Genomic DNA, 24,998 nt, shown 5'->3' with positions numbered 1-24,998 from the left:
AGGGAGAGAAGGTGAAATGACTTGTTTTCAATTTCCTTCTTCCTGCAAGACCTGTTTATTTTTGTTGCCTGCGTTTCCTCTGAGATACATAACTTCAGGCAGTAAGTGAAAATTCAAGGTTGTTGTTCTTTCCTCCTACCAACCTATTTCTGCCAACAAACACTTTATATGACATTCAAAATACAATTTGTAAATTGGTGGGCTGATTGGACTCTCAGTCATGGAGATGAAGAAGATGGTGATAGGAGGAAAGAGAAGAGGAGGATTTGACTTGATCTGCAAAAACCAGGGGTGAGCCTAAGGAAAGAGTAACATGATTGGGCTCCCTAAATAAGCTTGGCAGAGGACCACATTTCTCAGACAGGGGGGCTCTGAAGGTCCATGCATACCAGAGCTCTTGGGATGTTTAGTTTGTTAAGATGCAAATACCAGGAACTGCAAGGTCAGATTGTGGGACCTTGTATGTGGGAGCTATGAGTTGTCTCTCTTAATTAGCTTCCTAAATGATGATTGCATGAAAGCATATGAGTCCCTGGGTTTGATTTCTGGAATTTCATAACAAGCTAAAAACTTGTAAAGAAGCTGGAATTAGAAAATTAAAATTGCTTCTGGGCTGAGGTCAACATTACTCTTAATAAGCTAGACTCAACAACAGAACAACAAAGGACAATTTCAACGTTATTGGCTCATTTATAAATGCACTTGACTGAGAATGGAGGAAAAGCACCCAGAACTGTTGGATTCCTTAAGAGCCCCTATATTTCCTTTCATTCTGTTTAGCTCTGAGAAAGAGTCTTCTTTTACTTGGTCATTGCTGGTGTCCTCTCTAGGGTGGTCATTATGTCTGGGTCGGGCTTTTGCTGTTCAAGAGTTGGAGTTTTCTGCTGATTCAATAAGCAAATCATTGTTTTTGTTGATTCTCCATGAATTTGCAACAGCAGTGGTTTTGCCTGGTAATCACAAGCAGGAAATGTGCAGCCGCTTGATGTCTGCAGAAAAGGAATAAAACATGAAGACAAGAAAGGGCTGAAGGGGAGGAGATGCTGCTTCACATTTGCAATTCCAGGAGGAATGCAAAAGGGACTGTCTCCCCAGAGGTGCAAGAAAGCCAGGAAGACTTCACATTGTGGACCACAGGGGAATATGCAGGATTGGACCAAAGTCCTCTTTCTGGTACTCTCCAGGATAAAGTTCTTCAATGTCTAAGCCTCAAAGTCTCCACTGCCTCTCCAGGTGCCTCGTTAAAATGCACACTTCCACTCTGAGATTGATGACGACTTGAGGGGCTCAAAGTCTTCGCTGGAGAAATCTGTCATTAGCTGCACAAAGTAGCGACCATCGATCGCTTATGGAATGCTTATTCTGCCAAACACGGTTCAGAGGGCTTAAGTACATTATCCAATTTTATCCTCGTTATTTTCCCATGAGGTCGCAGATATTTTCATTTTTGTACAACAAGGACACTGAGGCTCACAGACGTTAAGTACTTTGCCTGAAGTCACATAAGTGGCTAAGTATCAGTTTGGGTCCAGCTTTCTTCTGTCTTCAAAACTTGTGTTATCCACTAGGCTGGTGTTTCTCAAAGTTCCGTCCTGGACCTGCATCATCAACTTCACCTGGAGGCTTGGAAGACATGCAGATTCTCCAGCTTCTGTCTAGATGTACCGAGTTGTAAACTCTGGGCATGGTCCAGTAATGTGCGGTGGAGCACATCTTCCCAGTGACACTGACGTGTGCTCAGTTTTGAGAGTCACGGGGGTTGGACTAAGGATCCTACCACCCAATGACAACACTGAAGTGTGATGAGGCAGGAGGCAGAAATTCCTTCCATTCTATTGGTTTTGGTGACATTCCCCTTGCAACCGTAAAATGAGAGTGTGGATGATGATGGCAGGAGAGAAGGAATGATGTCCCACATGTCAGAGAACCTCCACTCTTTCTGTGGAGCCATAGGTTCATTCAAGGGAGGAGGAACCAAGATACCTTGTCATTTGGGTTATGTGCAGTTGCTGCTGAATGACAGGACCCAGAGGTGGGATTGGGAGAAACCAAGAGTAAAGGAAAGGGACCACCAAGGCAGAGGCAGGTGGCAAAGGAGTTTGCAGAAGCAGGTGGTCCAAAATATGGCCCAGACATCACAGATGAGCAAATAGGTAGAAAGAGGTGATGTATTTAAAATTGAGGCTTCAGATAAAGCCGCTTAATCCCCTTCTGGTATGGCAGAAATCAATAGCTTAATTTCCAGGGCTTGCATTTGCTAAATGTGTGTGTAGTGAGCATTAAACAACTGAATAATGAGGCCCAAAGTAGGGTAGTGGTGCCACATCTCTGGACATGCCTTAAGGGGGTTGTCAGGACATCAGCATAAATCAGTGCTTTTCAAGGTAGCACCTGCCTGGAAGGTTGCTGTACCCTGTCCTCTACGATAGTAGTGCAGGATATAAGGCATTTTGCAGAAAGTATTTATGGGGAATTTTCCAAATCAAGAAAACCAACAGATTGCATTTCCATCACTTCATAGACCAGTGGAAAGAAACCCATTGACACAGAAATAGAGAGAGTCCAGAAATCCAGCTGTTGAAATCTGAGTTGTCATCTAGATAGAAAAGAACTGTCAAGACTGAGTTTTGAATAGTTACAGACAATGAGATGGAGAAGGCTCTGCAGTTAGTGACCCTCAGGGGATCATCAGGTACAGGGATGCAGTAAAAATCTGGACCAGAAGGAGAGACCCTGGCTAACAGAAAGGGAGGACAGGGAGCCAACACGAGTGGCCCCTGTAGTTACAACTGTCACTAGTTTGTATATGTAAAATCAGTTCCTATCAGAGTCAAATACCTTAGTGGCTGTCAGGGGATAATATTTGCCTTATGGGTAATATCATGCCAGAATTTAAAGATAGCTCCCAGGGGATCTCCTCTGCTGTATATTGAAATTCATTTAATTATGATGTAGTCTCCACTTTGGAAAAACACTTAAAGTGGGAAAATTCAGATTTACACAAAAGATAAACCAGGGAGCAATTAATTCCTAGACTGAAGAATTCTTCCATTTGCAAGAGGTGTCACTGTAGTATTTTTTTTAAGTTACAAGCTTTTAAAATTAATGCATTTAAAATCAAGTCCAAACCCAATTTCCCCCTGTTGCTTACATAGTATATAAGGTGAGGAATGCCTATATTTGTTGTGTATATTTTTGTAATAGATTTGGCTCATACAATTTGTTTCTGCACAGGGATGGGGGCACCATGAGACAGCAGTTCCTCTGGGCATCACTGACTTCTGCCTCTCTCTGAATTCTGACATCATTAAGTTGTGTCTGCATTTCACTGTACTGCACCATGCCAATTATAGGTGTTAACATTTCCAAAAAAAGAATCCTTGAACTACAGATCCCTAGTTTATGATCACCTGTGCTCAGTGTATACACACATGCACACACATGGGATTTATTTATTTTGCTCTGCCAAGACTTCTATTTTCAGTTGCTTTTGGCAATAGGTTGGTGGGTTAGTCGGTTTTACATCACTATAACAAATAACCGAGATAATCAACTTATAAAGAGAAAAGGTTTATTTTGGCTGATAGTTTTGGAGGATCCAGTTCACGATCCATTGACTCATTGTTTTGGTAACACATCATAGCAGAAGTGTATGGTAGAGAAAACCATTTCACCTCCTGACCACACAGCAAAAGAGAAAGAGAGAGAGAGGAAGGGACTAAGGTCCCATAATCTCCCTTAAGGTCAAATTTCAATGATCTAAGGACCTCCTATATGACCCTACTTTCTAAAAGTTCAATGGCATCAACCTGAAGACTAAGCCTGTAATACATGTGGCTTTGGGGGACAGTCAACATCCAAACTATTGCAGTTGGATACAATTGATATCCACAAGTCCAGCCATAAAATGATACGTGAATTATTTTTGGAAGTTGATTACTTACATGGTGCTGTGAAACCAACACCACCTCACCCAAGTTGACCTGCCCTGGCCAGAATCCATAGAGGTTTGGCCAGAACCAGGTTTAACAGTAGATGTGTCTCATCAGCAAGTCTGAGAATCACATGTTCATTCTGTTTACTTTACGGCCTTAATCTGGCCCTTCATTTAGACCTGAAGGTTCATTTCCAGCTGAGAATCTTGTTTCTGGCCTTACGTAATATATTTTAGACAACTAAAACACAAGCCACCAACTTATTTTGAATAATTTCTTGCCATTTTTTTAGAATTTAGGTGGAGCATGTCATAGAGGGGATTGTTCCTGCTTCACAGGTGGACATTTTAGTTTCAGGGTCAACAATGAATCCTACACTTAATTTTTTTTTTTTGCTCTGCTTAACTTCTTGCTTCGCTTTCATCTTCCTGAGGTGGGATATTCTGAGAGACTTGTTGAACAGAAGGAGCTCCACTGAGAATAGACATCAAGGTGGGTTTAAATCTTAATAAATCAAACACTGAAAGAGGCTGAAGTGAACGTGACTCAGTTTCAAGCTAGACAGGGCTGTGGGGGTCTCTTGTGGTGTGGGGTAGTTATGGCGGACCTAGACTTTGGGGGAATTCCCTTGGAGAGACAGTTGTGGGGGAGTCTTGTGGGGTTGTGGTTGAGACCTCTGTGGGTGGTGTCACACTGCCTTGAAAGGGAGCAAACGTTCTCATGGGCGTTTATTCTGGGAGGAAGTCAAGTCCCCAGCAGAAAACGAGAACTTCAGAGGCTGACCTTAGCCCGAGGCAAGGAACAGAGCAGGAACAGTCACTGCCAAGTAATCTTGGGATGCTGACCGGAGTGAGAGGCGATAAGCTGTCTGCCTCCCTGGCGTCTCCACGAGCCAGAATTCCTACACCCAGCTTGTTCCTGTGGGAGAACCACTCTGAGCAGCCTTGTGAGTCCCTCAAATGATTTGATCCCCTACCTGAAGGTCCTTGAGATAGGGGAGGAAGCCCAGAGAGACTGGTTGCCATGACTTCCAATGGACCAGGCACACGCATACCTTTTCTTATTTAGTTTTCATTTGCTCAAGAAAGAATTATGTTTACTCCCATTGAAGAGCTGAGGTTCCTGAAATTAAACGCCCTTCCAGAAAGAAGGGCTTCTGTTCCCAGCCTGTCAATGGCAGCTGTGGGCGGAAAGGACACCCTCACTCTGTCTGCTCCTTCTCCTTGCTAACCACCATTCTCACTATCTTCCTGTTAGGTCTCCTTTGCATCAAATCTAATTTGTGGGCACTGTCAAGAATTAAAAGCTAAGGTGTTACATCTTCCTAAGTAACTTGGATCTCAATTTATGTTGAACTTTGGGTCAAATATTTACCATCATAAGCACCAGAGGGCCAGTGATTTTGACGGTAAGTCTGGAATTCTGACCTACCTTATGGTAGTGGTTCTCAGAGTTTAACAGGGATTGGCAAGCTCCAGCCTGTAGGCCAGACCCTGTCCCATACCTGTTTGTGACTAGCCATACGCTGAGAATGATCTTTATTTTTGCACTTTGAAATGGTTAAAAAAAATCAAAAGAAAACTAGTATTTCACTGTATGAGAAACACCTGATATTTCAATTGCAGCGCCATAGTCTTAGTCTTTTTGGATAGTTGTGCCCATCCATTTTCATCTTGTCTGTGGTGACTTTCAACCTGCAGGGACAGAGTCGAGCAGCTGCCACAGAGACCATATGATCTGCAAAGCTTGAAATATTTACTATCACCTTGTTATGGTTTGGATAAGAGGTGTCCCCCAAAAGCTCCTGTGTTAATGCAGGAGTGCTTCAGAGGGGAAATGATAAGACTATCAGACCTGAAACTCATCAGTGGATTAATCCATTTGATGGATTAATAACTTGAAAGGACCACCGTGCTGGGTGGTCATTATAGGCAGACGGGGCATGGCTCGAGGAGGTGGGTCCCTGGGACTGTGCCCGTGGAGGTTACATCTTGTCTCCCTGGCTTTATCCCATCTCTCTGTGCTTCCCAACTGCCAGGAGGTGACTGGCTTTCCTCTGCCACGCCCGTCCACCATGATGTTCTGCCTCACCTTGGACCCAGGATGGTGGAATGTCCAACCATCAACTGAACCTCTGAAACTATGACCTCAAAATACATTTTTTTTCTCCTTTATGTTGTTCTGGTCAGGTGTTTTTGTCACCGTGATGAAAATCTGACTGACTTTCTCTGTCCAATAACAAGTTTGCTGAGCTGAGGACTGAAGGGTTTGTAAAAGACAGATGGCTAATCCCCGGTCTCAGAGTGACTGGTTCAGTGAGTCTGGGTGGGGACCAACATTTTATTTTTATGATCATTTCTTAGATAAGGCTAATATTGCTCTTCAACCTTGCCTGGACACACTGGACCTAACTAGCTTGGATCCGACCCTGGAGATTTGGGTGTAATTGGTCTGGGTGTTGGGATCGTCAAAATTTTAAAGGGAGTTTATAATGCAAACACTGTCCAATAGAAATACAGTATGTCACATATATAATTTGATATTTTAGTAACCACATTTTAAAAGCTGAAAGCAATTTTAATAATATGTTAATAATGTGTTTTATTATTGATAAATAGTAGGTTGATATATTTTATTTCACTCAATTTCATGGTTTGAATATTCATCGTCTCCCAAAGGCCTGTATATTAAAGGCGTGATTCCCAGCTGATGGCCCTGTGGGGAGATGGTGGAACCTTGGGGGTGGGGCCTTGAGGGAGGAAGTTAGGTCATTGGGGGTGTGCCCTTGGAAGAGACATTGGGACTCTGGCCTCCTCTTCTTTCTTTTTACTTCCTGGCTACCATGGGGAGCACAGCCTTGTTTCCCCATATGTTCCCACCATGATGGGCCTCCCACAGGTCCCCCAAACAATGGAGCCAAGAGACCATGGACATCAACCTCTGAAACTGTGAGCCCAAACCAACCTTCCTTATTATAAGTTGATTTTCTCAGGCATTTTGGCACAGTGACAAAAATCTAACACACTCAATATATCCAGAATTTTATTTCAACATAGCTGTTTTGAATGTGTCTACCATGTTTCAAGTATTTATTGAAACTGCAAAGTCATCTCTTAATGGTATTTGGAAGTGAGTCTTTTGGGAAATAATTAGGATTAGATGAGATCACAGAGATGTGGCTCTAGTGATGAAATTTGTACCTTTATAATAAAAGAGAGACTTGAGCTAGCACTCACACTCTGTCATGGGACGCCCTGTGCCATGTTATAAGGCCCTCCCCAGTTGCTGAGCGGATGCTCGTGCCAACCTCCTAGATTTCCCAACCTTCAGAACCACAAGTCAAATAAGCTCCTATTCTTAAAATATATCCGAATATCAGGTGTTTTGTTATAGCAACAGAAAATGGATGGATGCAGATGTATAACCAATGTAACAACGTTCAAGACATTTTACATTTTTCTTTTCATGTTACATCTTTAAAACCGAGTTGTAGTTACACTGATGATATGTTTCAATTCAGAGTGGTTATATTTCAGAGGGTCAGGAGCCACATATACCTTGTGGTCCCTGCAGACAATAGCATGGGTCTAACTAATATGCAATTGAGATCCAGTGCAGTGAGGGCCCTGGGGTATCCTGTTTGTTAGAACATGCTTGTTTGTCACTTAATAACATTCTTATATTTTCATGTAATTCAATAATCTCCTATGATATCATTTAAAATCACAGCTTATTGTGTCCCCCTTGGTTTAGCTAAACAATGACCTATTTAATAAATTCCCTACAATTAGTTGGTGGCTATGGACCAGACCTAAGCTAGTTACAGCTAGACTGTTCTTGAGTATCAGGAGAATTTACTATAGCTTCCTTCCTTAGGTTTACTATTTTGGTGTGGTCATTAAAAACTTTCAATTAATCTCACTTTAGCCTTAAAATTGAGGCCAAGCTTATGGATTTAGTTGTACAACACGGAGGTGAAGTGGAACAGATCTATATGATTCAATGCTATAAAAGGAAAGAGGGTCTCAGGAAGTGTTCACAGAGTAGAAGGTATAATGTTGCCTGTTCTGTCACCTTCTCAATGAGCCCAGTGCCTGGATAAGGGGATTCTAGGGAAAGAGTACAGAGTGGATACTTCATGATTGCCCTGACATTCTATTCTAGTCTTTGATGCAGAACTTTCTATGCATTTACCTTCTGCATGATGGGCTTGCTTCCAGACCACAGCAATAAAGCAAATATCACAATAAAGTGACTCATGACTTTTTGGGCTTCCTGGTGAGTGTATATCAAAGTTATGTTTATGTTGTACTGTAGTCTATCAAGTGTGCAAGAACGTTATGTCTAAAAACACAATGTGTATACCTTAATTAAAAAGTATTTTGTGGGGCTGGGGATATAGCTCAGATGGTGGAGTACTTACTTTGCATGCACAAGGCCCTGAGTTCAATCCCCAGCACCACCAAAAAACAAACAAACAACAACAACAAAAAAAAAACAACCCCAAACAAACAAACAAACAAAAAACCTTTGTGCCAAAAAAGTGTGAGACACAGATACAGAGTGGGCATATCTGTGTCTATAGACCTGCTCCATGCAAGGTTGCCAGAATCCACCAATTTGTAAAAAATGCAGTATCTGTGAAGTGCAATAAAATGAGGTATGTGCATTCAACTGCAAATATCATTGAATATAAAATAGGTTATGATTCCCTTTTAAAAACTCTTAGATTTACCTTGTGGAGGAAAGAGAATTTGTTTCTATTCTTTTCTGTAATGATAAACTAACATTTGAAAGCATAACCTTGCAAAGCAAAGATTTCTAAAATAGGTAAAAATACAGGCCTTCAGTTCTACTATTTAGAAAGAACTACTCTTCTTTCCTAAATGTAAACATCCGGAGTTCTTTTGATGATTATAATTGCACACATTTAAATAAAAACAGGATCCAACGAGATATTCTGTTAGAGTATGCTTCTTTGTTACTTAATAATATTCTTATGTTTTCATGTTATTCAATAATCCCTATGATATCATTTAAAATCACAGCATATTGTGGGCTAAACAATGACCTACTTAATGAATCCCCTATTATTGGACATATAGGTTGTTTTTCCCCAGTTGTCAATCACCCCATTAGTAATGCTGCCAGAAGAGCATCATTTGGTCTTTGGATCCAATATACTTCCTGCTTTAGAGCTAGCAAAGGGAAGCCCAGAGGAAAAGGAGACATTATTTTACACTTGCAGTCTCACTAAGCCTGACCAATTTTGTAGTTTTCATCTGCCTTGGAGGACAGCCAGTGGGATGCAGTTTGCAGAGGAAGGCATAGAAATGTGGTGGCAATGATACCAATCACTCAACCGCAGTGGACGCCGGAGTGTGCCGCCCACAGTGGACACTGAGTTTTCTCGCCATTCTGCTAGGAAGAACCTGCAGGTCCCTGGGACCATTTCATACATGATCTGTCACAGCAGCCTGTGCTTGGGTTTGGACTGGCTTCAGTTCTCCCTGTGTCTCTGGTGTCATTTCCCCTTCACGTCTTAGTGTCAGTCACTTCTCTGGAACAGAATCATTCCTGTGGTGGATTTGTGGGTGGGTTAAAACAATTCAATTACTCAAGAAGCCTCTGAATTTAAGATGTTGGCTTCTCTGGCTTATGTAATTTACATAACTGTTTGTGCATGCAACATTTGTATATTGCTCTTCTGATTGTTTTGCACTATCTGAAATCTCCTGGCAAGTCCCCAAATGCCAGCTCCTCAGCTGCCTATGCAGTGTCATCCCCATAGCAATAAAGCAGATAAATGGCTGCGGAGCTGCCCAGCATCCAAATGAGGTAAACACCAGCTTCTGAGCTGGTACACCAAATCAGACACCCCCAAATCGTTTGAGGGCACAGTATTTCTCCTGTTTTATTAATTCTATTAAGGGCATGAATAGAGGAATAAAAGAGGTCTTCTTAAGCTTGAGGGCCCAGTGAATTTACTGTTTGCTTTGTGTCTTCGTGCTGTGCGTTCGCATCATGGGTGGTCATTTTGCGGTGGGTGGCTAGTCTGTGTTCAAGGCAGTCGTGTGTCCCTATGCAACACGATCCATGTGTTTATTACATCTTTCCTGTCAGCTCTCTATGCCCCGTCTGCAGAAAGGTTAATGGGGGACACACTCACAAATACACTTCCAGCTGAGATAAGGTCTGTGGCAGAAATAGAACACGATGCTCTGGGAGAAGTGGGAGGGAGCAATTCATTTGGCTGGGTTTGAAGGAGGCTTCTTGGGTTAGATCTGGACAAAAGAAGAAAAGTGGGAAGCAGGCTTTACAGGCTCAGGGAACCACCTAAACAATGTTGCATGTGTTAATGTGCAGGCCTTGGTCAGAAAATGGTGATATTTTGTTGAGGTGGTTGTTAATGGTGCATATGGGGAATGGAGGGAAATGTAGCTAGAGAGGAGGGATAGTCAAATTTATGATGTACTTTTGTCATCAAAATAACTCAGGCTTTGGAATAAACCTAGGTGGCCATCAACAGATGAATGGATAAAGAAAATGTGATACACACACACATATACACACACACATTCACACATTGGAATATTACTCAGCCATGAAAAGGCACAAAATTCTACCATTTTCAGCAATATAGGTAAAAGTGGAAGACACTATGTAAAGAGAGATAATGCACAGAAATACAGTTACTATTCTCATTTATGAATGGAAGCTAAAATGTCGATCTCAGAGATGTAGAGAATAGAGTAATAGTTATTAGAGCCAGAAAAGAATGTGGGGTGAGGAAAGAAGAGAGGAGGGTTAGTGGGCTCATAGTACTGCTGGATAGGAGAATGAGTCCTAAAGCTATACAGCATACTTGGAGAACTATGATTGACAATTAATTGATTATTTCAAAATAGCTTGTGGAGAGGATTTTGAAAGTTTCTAGCACAAAGTAATGATGTGTACCTGAGGGTGATAAATCTGTCAGTTACGCAGACCTGATCATGAGACACTGAGTACATGTATTGAAATGCCCCTGTATACCCCATAAATATGTAGGATCACCATGTGTCAATGAAAAAATGTATTTTAAAAATATTGATAAAAATGATAGACTTCATTCTACAGGAAAAGGAACTCTTGAAGTCCTTTGGGCAGGAGGTGACATTTCTAGAGCTTTGTCTGGAAGAGCTAGCTGGTATCTGTGTCAAGGGTGGAGAGAGACTTGATCTAGGGACTGGAAAGACAGCTAGTGTCTGTCCTTTCTTGCTAAGTTGGTAGGACTTCCAGGTGACCAATCTCCAGGTGACCAATCTCCAGGTGATCAATCCCCACATTTGGGTTCAAGATCCTTATTTGGGATAAAAAGTTGGAAATATAATCAAAAGGCTTGAGATAGGACAATGGATGCTGGCTGTAGGTGATAGCCTATGAAGTGGTTAGCCTTTCCTGGGTGGGAATTATTTAATCATCAGCTCAATATGATTTGAGTTCCTCCAGAACATTCTACACAATCAGGTCTATGTTCTGTTTTATCATTATTTTTAAGGTATATGTGTTAAAAAAAAATATATATATATATTTATGGGGCATAGTGTGGCATTCCAGATGTGCATGTAATGCATAATGATCAGATCAGCATAACTGGCATGCTGCCACCTCAGTGTGTGTGTGTGTGTGTGTGTGTGTATTTGTGCGTGTGCACACACATGTACACATACACATATTTGTAGTTAATGCTCCCCACATTTCAGACACATTTGAGATACAGTCCACCCTCTGTGTCTGTGAGTTCTGTATCTCTGGATTTTGCATCTCTACATTCAACTGACCACAGATGGAAAAAAAATTGGAAGAAAATGCATCTGTATTGAGCATGCACAAAATTTTCGGTCATTATTCCCTAAACGATACGGTATGACAACAGTTTACATCGCATCCACATTGTATTAGGTATTACAAGTGATCCAGAGATTATTTAAAACATATGGGAGGATGTGCATAGGTTCTGTGCAAACACCACCCCATTTGTCTAAGGGACTGGAGCATCCACAGACTTTGGTAATTACCAGGTGTCCTGGAGCCAGTCCTCCACTGGTACCTATGGACCACTGTAGTGGGTGACCAAGGCGATACTGCTCACACTTGGGAAGTCCATAGTCGGCTGGGGATGACAGACGGGGGGTAAACGGGTACAATACCATGTGGCGAGTGCTGCAAGTGAGTTGTCTGCCACACAGTCACAGGAGAAAGGAGGCTGAGGAACAGAGCTGTGGGAACTGTCATTTGCAAATCCCAGTGAAGTTCTGCAGACGTCCATCTGGTCAACCCTCCCCTAAATTCCCTGATTTCTTTTCTTGCACAAACATCTTTTATCTGTATCCCTGGGTCTAGGAAGGGGACTCCAATTGCTTCTAGATCTTTCACTTAGAAAGGAAAATTGGGGCCGGGCGTGGAGACGCACGCCTGTAATCCCAGCGGCTCGGAAGGCTGAGGCAGGAGGATCGCGAGTTCAAAGCCAGCCTCAGTGAAAGCAAGGTGCTAAGCAACTCAGTGAGACCCTGTCTCTAACTAGAACTAAAAAAAGGGCTGGGGATGTGGCTCAGTGGCTGAGTGCTCCTGAGTTCAATCCCTGGTACCCCTTCAAAAAAGAAAATTGGGCATTTTGCAAGGATTCTTGCTGTTTTACAACCCTGGCTGCCTTGAGGGGAAATCGACAGGAGGATGACTCTGGAGTGTGGGTTTGGGTTATGCTCCCTGTTGTCCAATGAGAATAGGAAGGAGTCCCTGGGAGGGGGACAAGCCAGTGGAGATCAACTCCTAGAGAAGGTCAGCCGTAGAGCTGACCCACATTTTAATTAAACAAGTGCGTGGGCTCTCTCTCGTCCAGCGAGGAGGTCCACGGAACAGGGTAGAGGAGAGTGTGGCTGTGGGGTCACTACTCAAGACCTCCGGAGACCAAGCAGGAAGCAGGTCTGCTTTCATTGCGCAGTTACCATGTATATATATATAGGCAGTAGCTAAGCAGATGACAGGCAGCCACCAGTGCAATTTCTTGCCAACTGTCCTTGCAGTGACCCATCGAGGAGCGGGCCATGGAGCAAGCACAGGGATTGGAACATGCAGCCTCGCGCCCAGGGCTGTGCCTACAGGGTAAGCGGTTTGCTGCTCATGAACCTAGCACGAGGGGAGTGGCCTGCCACTCAGACACCATGAATGCACTTGTCCCAACAAACAAGGAGGCTTGGTTTGACTGGCAGGTGAGGACAAGGACAGGAGGGGTGGGGACAGGCTTGCTCTTGGCTGTGTATGGAGGAAGGGTAGCAGATTAGTGAACCGAAGGAAAGGAGCTAATGTAATAAGGCTTCGGCTTCTCTGCTTCCAGTCTAGCTACCTGAAGGCCCTGTCAATCAACCGCCCACAGGGGAAAGCAGTGAGATGTGGTAAGTTTCACTGTCTTTCCTCTTTCAAAGTCCGTTGCTCTATCAACAAGACTGCACCAATCATCGAACCTCGGAACAGCATTGAATTTTCATGGATTTTGGGGAAGCTATTGGGCCCTTCTTCTTCTAGCCTTTTTATTCAGGTGCCACTAGTCACAGGAACAATCCCGTTTGGAGACCATCTTCTGTACAACGTCTCATTTTTGAGGCTCATGACAGCCCTGTGGGGAGGCGTTTCTTGTGATTTGTTTCTAAAAGGTGCTGATGAGTGAGGCTCAACTTGTCCCAGGATGGGGGAGAGGGGGTGGACAGTGGGCTCTGTCCTGGGGTTCTGACCTCGGATGTAAGCCTTGGGTCGGGCAATGACTTACCTCCTTTCCTTCTTCCACAGAAAGAAAACTTGGGTAGATCGTCCTCGCAGATAGGATAGGAGAAATTCAGAACAGACACGCCTTTCGTGAGGAGGAGCACATCCAGGAACAGCCCCCGGATATCTTCCCCTAAAGAAGAGGAGGCGCGCCATCACTAGGACTCCACAGCAGGAGACAAGGACCCTTTATTTCCCTTTGACTGCTTTGTATGGAAAACTTTATTTTTTTTCCCTAGTAAAACAACATTGAAACCATACTGAGGGGACTGTGACGACCCTGGATATGAAAACCGGCCCATTCTCAAACGCCACCTCTTTGGGGCAAGGTGGCTCCTCTGCTGTGCGGCCCAGCTTCAATGCTCTGGCCCCTTAACGAGGTGTCTGCAGGAGGCTTCCAGAACTTCTCAGCTCCATGGTGCTCTTTATCCCTAGTGGCCATGGTGGGGTGTGGTCAGCCCACACACCCCTGCCCTGATGTTGCTAGGCAGGAGCAGGCACCTCTGTGGTCTGGTTTCCCATGCTCTCTGCCTTTTCCTCTCTCTTCCTTTTTATGTTCTACCTACTCCTATTCCTCTTTTCTCTCTTTCTTACTCTCCACAAAATATTTCTTGAGATGCTGCTGGAGTCCTGACATTGTGCAAAGTTCTAGAAACACACAAATTGGGTGGGTTCTTGGTCTCTGGGAACGTCCCCTCTGTTTCTCTGGATGGTCCCACACACTAGGTTGATGGATCCTTCTGCTCTGGTTTTGATAAAACTGTTTTAGGAAAGGAGATAATTTAGTAACTAGAGCAAACATATGAGCCGATTATAATGGCATGATCGAATTAAAAAAAAAAAAACAACAGAAATTGCTGTGGCTCATTGATTGGGTTGTGAAGAAAGACTGCACATCTCCTCTTTGCCTGGGTCAAGGTCTAAGAACTTGTATTAGCTGCTCAAGACACAAAATAAGGCGAATGACAAACCATGCTGCTTGTGGTAGGGAATAGATTTGTCTGTGGCTGAGACACATAAGCAAAGGATCTCTCCTAGAGAGACAGGAATACTTAGTCTCAAAATATTTTCTTGGGGCTTGGGATGCGGCTCAAGTGGTAGAGTGCTCACCTAGCATGCATGAGACACTGGGTTCGATTCTCAGCACCACATAAAAATAAAATAAAGATATTGTGTTCACATAAAACTGAAAAATATATTTTAAAAATATTTTCTTTTTTTTTTCTCGCTAGGTATACTGATTTCAGGTGCTTATCCCATCCAGAGAGGGTATAGAGTCTTCTTAGTAGAAAAGTGGAACATTAAATGAGAGTTATACTTTACTTGGATATTACCCAGAAAGAGGATTGAAGGTGGAAACAGAGTTAATTCCAGAGAATGGTGGGGGACTACTGGGCTAGCCAGCCATTATTGTTCATATGAGTCAGTTGGTGTGTGGGGCAGGATGTTGTGCCATGCTTTATTTTGTGGTCATAATTTCTACTTACTCAGAATGATGCCAAATCTAATGCTGAGATGCGGTTGTAATTTTTTGGAACACTGGTCAACAGAAAAGCCAAAATCCTGCAAAGGATCTGCCAAGAGGAAAAAAGAAAAAAAAATAGAATATTCATGTGTATATTGTGTTAACTAACCCAAGTTCACTAAAATTTATTCAAAAGCATATTACAAAAATACTTTAAGAAAAAAAAAATCCATGAAATTTTCACCAGCAACTCCTGGTCTCTCCAAAGTCAGTGTTGGATCCACTCTTAGAGCTGATCTACCTCAGCTGGTCAAGGCTCTGTTTACATAGACAACAGGGTCCTGAGCCACAGAATTAGGACAGCATCTTGATCATTGGGTTACATCTTTGCCTGGTGAATGATTTTGTCATTCAAACTTTATCATCTGAATTTTTATCTCCGCTTGAATTCTTCTTCTTCTTTAAGAAATAGGGGGAAAAAAGCTTGCTTGAATTCTTTTGCCTCCTGAACTTTTGGCTTTAAAATTGTTCATTAATTGCAGAGAACATTTCATAAAATATTGATGATTATAATGAAACAGAGAGAAAAATGTGCAGATTATCAAAGTTAAGAGCTGCTGTTGTGATTTCATTTTATCCCACCCCATCCTACCCACTCCCATCTACTATAATAATACCCCTCCCCAAATATTTCACTGTGAAGGGTACTGTGTTAGATATGACAGAGTCTATGATGATAATGTAATTTAAACATAACTGATGCTCATTCAAAAGGCTCCGATGGCTCATCTACGTCTTAGAGTAAGTGCACAAATGTTCTACTGGCTCCAGCTTCCAAACTGCACGTCACAAATCCATTCCTTGGGACTCAGTCTCATGCATCCCTGGAGCCTGGGGTGGCCACAAAAACACTCAACCAATGCCCAGCACACCTGACTCGCTTGTGAACTCTCCCATCTCAGATGATCTTAGTCTTTTTGCTCATTGTCTAAACACTCAGTTCTGGTTCATTCCTAGCTTTTGTGAAGGCTTCCCTGATAATCCTGAAAACAGCCTTTCGTTTCTTCGAATTTTTAAAACAGGTCTGAAATACTTTTTAAAGTGCTTGCATATCTATGACTTTGTGCCTTGCTGCGTGCCAGATCCTTAGAACACTTCATCTGCACGTGAGAATCCTTAAAAAGAGGGGCCAGTGTTTGGGTTTGTTGGTTTGTTCTATTTTGTTTTTTAATCTAATAGAGGAGAGCTAATTTATTTTCCCATTTTTTAAATTGACACATAATTGCACATATTTACACAGGTATGTGATATTCTGGAATGTGTATACAATGAGCAATGGGATCAAATGTTGGTAATTGGCAAATCCATCACCTCAAACATTTATCATTTCTTTTACTGGAAATATCCAAAGTCCTTTCTTTTAGATATTTTGAAATATATAATAAATCATTGTTAACAGTAGTCACCCCACTGGGCTATAGAACACCATATTCCATCTTCTTATCTAACACTTTTCTATCTTCCCTCTCCCCTTCCTACCTCTTCTAGGAGACCAACTTTCTTAGCTTCTACATATGAGTGAGTATATGTGGTATCTGTCTTTTTGTTCCTGATTTATTTCACTTACATAATCTTCTCCAGGCTCATCCACTTTGATGCAAATAACAGAATTTCATTATTTTTACGGCTGAATCATATTCTGTGGTGCTATCACACATTTTTCTTTACCCATTCATCCATGGATGGACCCCTAGGTGGTTTTCATATTGTAGCTGTTGTGCCTAGCACTGCAGAAAACACGGAAGTACAAATATCTCTGCACATACTGGTTTAATTTCCTTTGTATAGACCCAATAGTGGGATGGCTGGGTCATACAGTGGATTGATTTTTTTAGTTTATTGAGGAATCTCTGCACCATTATTGATAATGGTTACACTAATTTCATTCCCACCAACAGTATCTAAGAGTTCTCCTTTAAAGAGAGTAAATTTTAGTCAAGGTCTCCCTCTACTAAGCACTGAGCTGTGTACTTTGTAAGAGTTTCCACTTCATTCTCCAGACCGCCCAGCACCCGGCACAGTCTACACACAGTAATCACTCCATTAATATGCACAATAATTGGACAGATGGCATCTATTAACCTATCTGTATATCAGCTCCAAATCCACTCTTCTGCACTTGCTTTGTGAAACTGGCCTCTCTGCAACCCTGTTACTCCTTTGTCATCTGCAGGTTGAGGTGTCAGAGAGAGATGGACCTTGGAGCCAGACAGGGGACTTGCTTCTGGTGCACTTGTTGAAAGCATCAGCAGCAATGGCCCATCTCCACAGGAACCCACTGGTTCCAGTGTCCAGCTCTCCTTTGTACTTTCCAGAATCAGTGGGGATCATCTCTGTGGGTCCCCAACCCTCTGCCATAACTCTTCCTCAGAGTGGCTGCCCCTTCCTCTGCAGTCGGTCTCAGCCCCACAGGTCCTTTCAAGCATGCAGGTTCCAATAACCCCAACATCTGCTCTTAGCTCTCCTAGCCCCTGGGGGCGGTGCTATTCCTCCAGTGTCCTTATTTTACTCTTTTTATTTTCTGACAACTGATTAATCAATTCCACATATTAAATTCCTTCTGTTAAAATAACTGATATGGTCTCCATTTACCCAACAGGATCCAAATTGGTAGAATAGAGTAATTGAGAGAGAAGTGGGCAGGAGGGAGGGGTGGGGGGGGGGTCTGATTTTCTTAATTTCTCTGGTGGGGAAATACAGACTCAGAGAGGTTGTGTTAAATTTCTCACATCCCAGCACTAGAAAGTGTCAAGATCCAAACCCAGACTTAAAAACAAGCAAGGAAGCAATTTGATGTCTAGGATTGTGCAGTGATACTCAAAAAGTAGAGCCTCCACTCTGTATGTCAACTATTGGATCTGTAAGATTTCCCAGAATATTTTCTGTGGAGGCGTATGGCACCGGGTAGTTCTTGTTTATAACTGATTTCTCTTTCAGCTTAGTTATGAGCTCTCATTTGCCAACAATAGTGTTCCAGACAGTTTGAGCATCTGCATTGGTGAGCTGGAAGACACATCGGTGTCTATGGTGCCTGCCCTGGAAATGATCAGTAGGCAATTTCAGTCTTGCAAATTTAACATAGCTGCACCTTCAATCAAAACCCCTTTGGACTGGTCACTACTTTTCTTGGGGGAAAACATCTTTTTTTTCCCCCTTAGGCACAAATTAGATTCCTTCCTAAGCATCTTCATGCTGTCTCAGGGCTTCTTTCAACTCAGAAAAGAGGACTAGGGGGATGGAGACAATGTTCTACTACAGACTTGGCACTCAATATTGAAAGACAAGGAGGCCAGCTAACAGATGTTCAGGAAGGTCCGTCTTCAGGGTTGTTGATTAATTTAAGTTGCCATCTGAGGCAAAATAGAAGAGGCTGAGTACGCATCGTTTGGTTAATTAGCAGTTACAGAATTCCACTGTATGTTTATCAATATTTTAAAAGTATAGATAGAATAAACTAAGGCCAGGAGAAGGAAATGAAGCTTTTCCATGGCATTAGAAAAACATTGTTAGAAAAACAATCTTAACAGGGAACAAAACCACAAAGAAAACATTAGGTTGCTTTTCACCGAGGAAATGCATATAGAAGCCCAAAGATGGATTGCTTAAAAAGTACTTGGGGATTTGGTAAACTTTCCTACTAGTTATTTCAAATTGATATATGAGTGATTTTTCTTTTTAGTATAAGCATGCAGTTTGCAGACTGCTTTGGAAAAGTGACCTCGGTTCCTCCCATCCCCCAATCCCACCCTCTTAAATCTCTGTCTTTCCTGATATTTATTTATATTTCCATTTAGGCACTTAGCAAGCTCCATATTACATTTGTTTGAATACCTCCCTCATCTCTCTAATCAGACTCCCCAGCACTAGGGGCATTGTGTCCTAAGGGCACTAAGCCCCAAGTCATTATTTGCTCAATGAATAATAAAAGGTTATTCTCAATTCACTGAGAACCCTAAAGCAGGGTTTCTCAAATCAAAAAAATTGATTTTTTGTATTAGATAATCTTTTATCGTGGGGCTGTTCTGCATCATAGGATATTCAGCGGCATCCTTGCTTTCTACTCACTAGATATCAGCAACTCCCCTTGCTCAAATTGCTTCAGGACCACCTACCAAAATAAGACATAGTAGGTTATAATTTGTAAATAGTTCTCATACAGGATGAGTAGTGGTTGGGCATGAGAGACTTTGCCTCCAGTGACTTTTAATATATATAAATCTGATCAACTGATTTTGGATTTTCTAAAACAATAAAATTGAAAGCTTAATGAGAATCAGTGTTCCTGGGCTTCGAGAGCAGGAACAAACGCCTCTTACGGACACTTCATTGTAGAGCAGCATATGAGCTGAGGAAGGAAGTCAGACTTCCTAGGGATATGGAAGCGCTGTTCTTTCTGAGTATTTTTCCTTGACCTCACTGTTAGACCCGCTTTCTGTCTGTTCTGTCAACATCGATGTCTCCAGGGTTGGAGGAGCCAGCTGGGCTCAGAGGGAGCAGGCTGGCTGATGACCAATTCTGCAAGCTGCTCTTATGAGTCCCATCTAGCTGTGCATTGATCTGAAAGTTTGTGTCTCGGGCAGCTGTGTTTTGATCGGGGTATTTTAATTTTCTTGTATGAGTGCATAGGATAACATTCAGGGGTCATTGTGGGTCTCTAAAAGAGGACGATGCTTTTTGAAATTCCATGGCTGACTATCCATTACCAGCATGTCACAAAACTAACCTTCACGTCTTCCATTTTTTGACTCCACTACGCTTCTCCTGTCCCCTTCCCTCTCTGTGCCAAAAGGAAATAACTTACAACATGGTGAAAGTATTCTAGCCATGTTTTTCTATTATTTACTCATCTTTTTTTTCCTACTTGTCAAATCTTATTACTTATAGAACGGCACAGCATGGCCCTGATGGGTCATTATTTCAAATAATAGTAGTTCAATTCCCATTCAAGTCTGCTCTGCCAGGATTTCACTGGGACTTGCCTTGCACATTCAAAGTTGTATATATGAGATGGTATCTTTTCATCTGAGATATGTAGATGCCTAAACATGGTTCTTGATAGCAAATGTAATAAAAATGGAATTAACACCATCACCATGGAATATCTACTGTTTATAAAATGAGAGATTAGGAACCCCAGAGCCCTGCAGGCTGCCTGGTAACTGTGATGAATTAATTTTTTAGTGTGAAGGTATATTTGAGTTGCTGAACTGAAATTTGGGATCCCTCATTTGTCTGCTTCCAACTACAAAAGAAATGAAATTCATTAGTAATAGCCTTTTTATTGACAGAAGAGGGTAGAAACACACACTGTCCCTTTGGACTCTGAATACCACCCCCCGCCCCCCACCAAATAACCTGTTTGGCCTCCATCAGCATGGGAAGTAGTTTTTGTGTCATAATACAATAGTCCCCTCTTAACTGCATATTTTGCTTGCTGTGGTTATTTGTGGTCAGCTCTAAGATATTGAGTAGAAATTTCCCCCAAATAAACAATCTACAAATTTCAAATTGTGTGACATCCTGAGTACTGTGATGAAATCTTGAGCCATCCTGCTTGGGAGGTGAATCACATTTTGGTCTAGTGTATCCACACTGTATACACTACCGACCCAACAGAGACTTAGTAATTTTCTTGGTTATCAGATCAACTATGGTAGTTTTTGCAGTGCTTATGTTCAAGTAACCCTGATTTGACTTAATAATGGCCCCAAAGCACAAGATTAATCATGCTACCAATTTGGATACACCAAAGAGAAGCTGTGATGTACTTCCACTAAGTGAAAGGATGAAAGTTTTTGGACTAAATGAAAAAAAAAAAAACAACAAATCATATGCTGAGGTTGTTAAGTTCTATAGTAAGAACGAACTATCGTGTCTGTGAGGTTTAGCACTATGGTTTCAGACATCCACTGTGGGGCTTGGAACATATTCCTGGGGATAAAGGAGACTACTGTAAATAGGGTTGCCCAGGACATGCTTCTGTGTTTAGGGATGATCTTTGCTACCAGTTCTCAAACACAGCTGCAGGACGGAATCACTTGAGGAGTAGTGTAAAATACCAATGCCTGAGTCTTCCTCCAGCTGTTCCAATGTAAGGCTTCCTCAGAATTGAGATTTTTTAACCCCTCCCTGGGTGGTTTTATTGCCTCACCTCATTTGAAAACCATTGCAATAATCCATAACAGGTGTTTTGCTAATTCCCTGGGTATACTATCTTATAGGTGGGCCCCTGGATCTACCATGCATCACTTCAAGCTCAAATTGTAACCCTTTAATAGATTTCCTAATAAATGTCTTTACAAAGCAGTCCACAAGTGTTATATAGAGTTTATGATGATTTAGGGAATTTCAGGGCTACATCCCCCCTCCACTCCCCCAACCACTTGCTTATATCTGTTTCGGGGTCCCTCACGGCCTCTCCTCTCCCTTTTGTCTCTACAGAAGCAATATGTTTTTCCTTGTTTCAGTGCTGGGGAGTTAGAACCACACCCAGTTACCCCAGGGCCTCAGCGGCTCCCCTAGTGGCTCCTCAGGTTCTTTCTAGAAAGGCAGGGCTCTCCTTAGCTGCAGGTCTTGCAACAGTCCCTAACAGATTTTTTTTTTCTTTTTCCTTTTTCTATTTCACTTTTTGAGCACATGATCCTAGTCCTGGAAAAATTCGAGATGGGTGTCCAGGGACCAAGAAGATAGAGCTAAAAGGACGGCAACAAAGGTTAGTGGAGACTGGCAGAGGGTGAAATATAGGGCACATCTATCTAAAAAAAAAAAAAATCCTAATTTGGAGAAGAACGTGAAAGAACAGCAAAATTTTGGCAGATCTGAGTGAGGGGTGAGCCTGAGAGAGCCAGGACCAGAGAGGCCAGGGGCACACTCAGGAGGCCCGTGCTACTTGCAGGGCTCGGGAGGAGCTCTGTGCCTGGTAACTGAGCTATAGTTTAAGGGTGTTGTTTGCTTGGGTCTGCACAGATCTTAAGTTCCCAGAGTTCCCTTCAGAAAGATCCTGCCGAGGCCAGGACATTTGACCATGTTTTTGGCTAAAACCAATAAAGTTGTCATGACTCTCCATGGGAAGGATTTTGTACGGACCCAGTTTTCGTTCTTCTGGGATAAATGCGTGAATGTGGGATTTCTGGGGCACGTGGTAAGTGTATATTTAATTTTATAAGAAACTGCCTGACTGTTTCCCACAGGGACTGTGAGATGTGAGGGGAATCTGGCAGGCAGTTCCCCAGGGAGAAGTCAGAGGGACCTTGTCCAGTGGGTGGTCTGCAACTGCTGTACCTTCTCAGCCCTCTGGGCTCTGGCAAGACTCGCTCTGTGAACTAATCAGTACCACCCGGAGCAAAGCAGCCTTGGCTAATTGTTACTGCTGTGCAGGGGAGGGGACAGCTTGGATGCCTGGGACAGTGGTGTCTTTAATTAGCCACGTCCCTTCCTTCCCAAGGCTGCATTCAGGGCCTCCGAGGTGATTCTCGCCACACTCAGAGGCCTAAAGAACAATGGCTAGTTCTTGAGATTCTGCCCCCCGCCCCCAGTGCTCCACAAGGCTTTCTTGAAGGAGATCAATTTAATTTATTATTTTTCCTCCTCCACTTCCTTACACAGAATGAGTTGTTCACCACTGCCTCCACGCCCCAGCCAACCCCCAGGAGGGAAAAAAAAAAAATCAATGTCCACTTTTCCTGGGAAGCAATCCTGCTGACAGAGATGACTCACGAAGGGCCTTCTTTCCCATGTTAGCGTGCCTCAGGGGGCCCAGGACGACTTTGCTTCCCAATGTGGCCTTCTCTGGTTTAAGAGCAGAGGAGTGCCTCTAGCAAGAGGTCACAGACTGGGTCTTCTGCAGAGAACCAGAGGCCCAATATCTCCTGAGCACAAAATCCCAGGCTCCCCAAAGCTTTCCAGAGAAGGCAACGTGGATGCCCAATGGGAATGGGTTCCAGGATGTTTTGGACCCAAACCTGGGAAATCAAACTCCTCATTCCCAAAGCCACTTCACCATTTCTTCTTGCATCTCTTAACATCTCATTGATGAGTCTGCTGGATGTCCCAGCTCAGCAAGACAGCTCTCCTTTCCAGGAAAGAGAGATGTTGTAACCCAGAATATTTGGGAGTAGGATCTCTTGGGCATGAATAACATGGGATTATAAGCCTTTGCAACTCAACGCTGGAAGAGAAAGGAAGCAACTGTTCTTGGCTTGGCTCCATTGCCAGCAAAATAAATTCCTAATCAAGGAAAGTACTCATTTCTCTGTCTCCTAAATCAACCCTCCCTAGTATTTATTATTCCCCTCTTCGTTAGAGGATTAAAAATGGTTTTGCTAAATATATAAAGAGAATTGTTTTGAGAGATAGAAAGAAGCCACGAAAACACCAAGATGGGAAAGTGACCTTCAGATGAATAAATGAGATCAGTGCACCTGCTGAATCCCCACCGCCTCCTGCTCCCTGCCGCCCCAACCCCACGTTCATCACAAAGCCAGAGTTCATCATCATCTGCTGCACAGAAAATTGCAAGAAGCCTGACTCAACACTACCCCATTCTCCTAACACCACCTCTGTAACTGTTTGGATATTGTTCAGCCTTTCCTTGCCATCTGTTCGTGTGTTTTCAGAACATAACATTTAAAAACTGCTCGTGTGTGTGGAAACATTACCAGACAGATCCGAGGATGCTACAGCAATTATTCCAAACACCTTTGCCTGGGCTTGAACTTCAAGGATGGAGAAAGCAAAGTCCTGAACTGGGAAACATTTCTGACACAGGAGGCATAAATAACAGATGTTCACAGTAGTTTGTAAGGACAAAGAATTGGAAGGAACCTGAATATTCATCCAGAGAAGGAGGGATTCAATTGTAGCCTAGTCATATGATGGAGTCTAGTCCTATGATGTCGTATTTTCAGGCCACAAAAATGAACAAACTAAGGCAGTGCATGCTAGCTACCTCCTGGAATAATGTAATAAATCAGTACCCAAATAAGTTGTTAGTGCAATTAATTTCAGTATATTGTGGGTTACGTATTTCTATGTAGGCAGTCACATTGAAATCACATAAAAATGTTTTTGTTTCCTACTTTCAAATTCTCAGAATTTTTTCTTCATCTGAGCCTTCAGTGCAAAATTGAATAGAAGTCATGGTGGGCTTTCCTGCCTCATTCTAGACTTTAAAATGAGTCCAATGTTTCCCCACTAAATATAATGTTCACCGTAGCTCTGATCATAGGTGCATTTCTTTAGAGAGCAGATAGCTGACTGTTGATCTGGCATTTCTAATTTTGTTTTAAAATCAGGTTAATTCACTCATTTTTTAATTAAATAGGATTTCTAATATCTTTATAACTATTGCTCATCTTAGTTTGGTTTTCTTTTTTGGGAGGGTACCAGGATTGAACTCAGAAGCACTCAACCACTGAGCTGCATCCCCAGCCCTATTTTGTATTTTATTGAGAGACAGAGTATCATTGAGTTGCTTAGCGCCTCGCTTTTGCTGAGGCTGCCTTTGAATTCGTGATCCTCTTGCCTCAGCCTCCCAAGATGCTGGGAGCTGGGATTATAGGCTTGTACCACCGCACCTGGCTTAGTTTGGGTTTTCTTTCATGATCTTTCTATGCTCCTTTTCAACATGCTTTTGTATTTAAAAATTTTTTTAACTAGTTTGGAAGTTATAAATTTCTAGTCTTATAGTAGTTTCCCTTCTAATTTTAGCATGAATGTTTTATATAATGAAGCTTAAA

The 24,998-nt window shown here is 42.5% G+C and overlaps 1 protein-coding gene across 2 annotated transcripts in view; it reads right to left on the bottom strand.

The window, feature by feature from the left end:
• Ly86 (lymphocyte antigen 86) overlaps window positions 1-24,998 on the bottom strand; it is a 60,005-nt gene that overhangs the window by 20,239 nt on the left and 14,768 nt on the right. The window contains exons 2-4 of one of the 2 annotated variants that reach the window (XM_027948097.2): window positions 15,224-15,310; window positions 13,741-13,869; window positions 9,824-10,219 (exon numbers count right to left, since the gene is read on the bottom strand). In XM_027948097.2, coding sequence (XP_027803898.2) covers window positions 10,101-10,219; window positions 13,741-13,869; window positions 15,224-15,310 — 335 coding nt within the window. In that variant the 3' untranslated portion in view covers window positions 9,824-10,100. Of the gene's footprint in view, window positions 1-9,823; window positions 10,220-13,740; window positions 13,870-15,223; window positions 15,311-24,998 lie in introns of those variants that run through there. The other variant, XM_027948094.2, reaches the window with a different exon arrangement.

Source organism: Marmota flaviventris, chromosome 6 (assembly GCF_047511675.1).
Source record: "Marmota flaviventris isolate mMarFla1 chromosome 6, mMarFla1.hap1, whole genome shotgun sequence".
Taxonomy (NCBI): domain Eukaryota; kingdom Metazoa; phylum Chordata; class Mammalia; order Rodentia; family Sciuridae; genus Marmota; species Marmota flaviventris.
The sequence above is the reverse complement of the archived record's forward strand: the minus strand, read 5'-3'. Positions and strand labels throughout refer to the sequence as shown.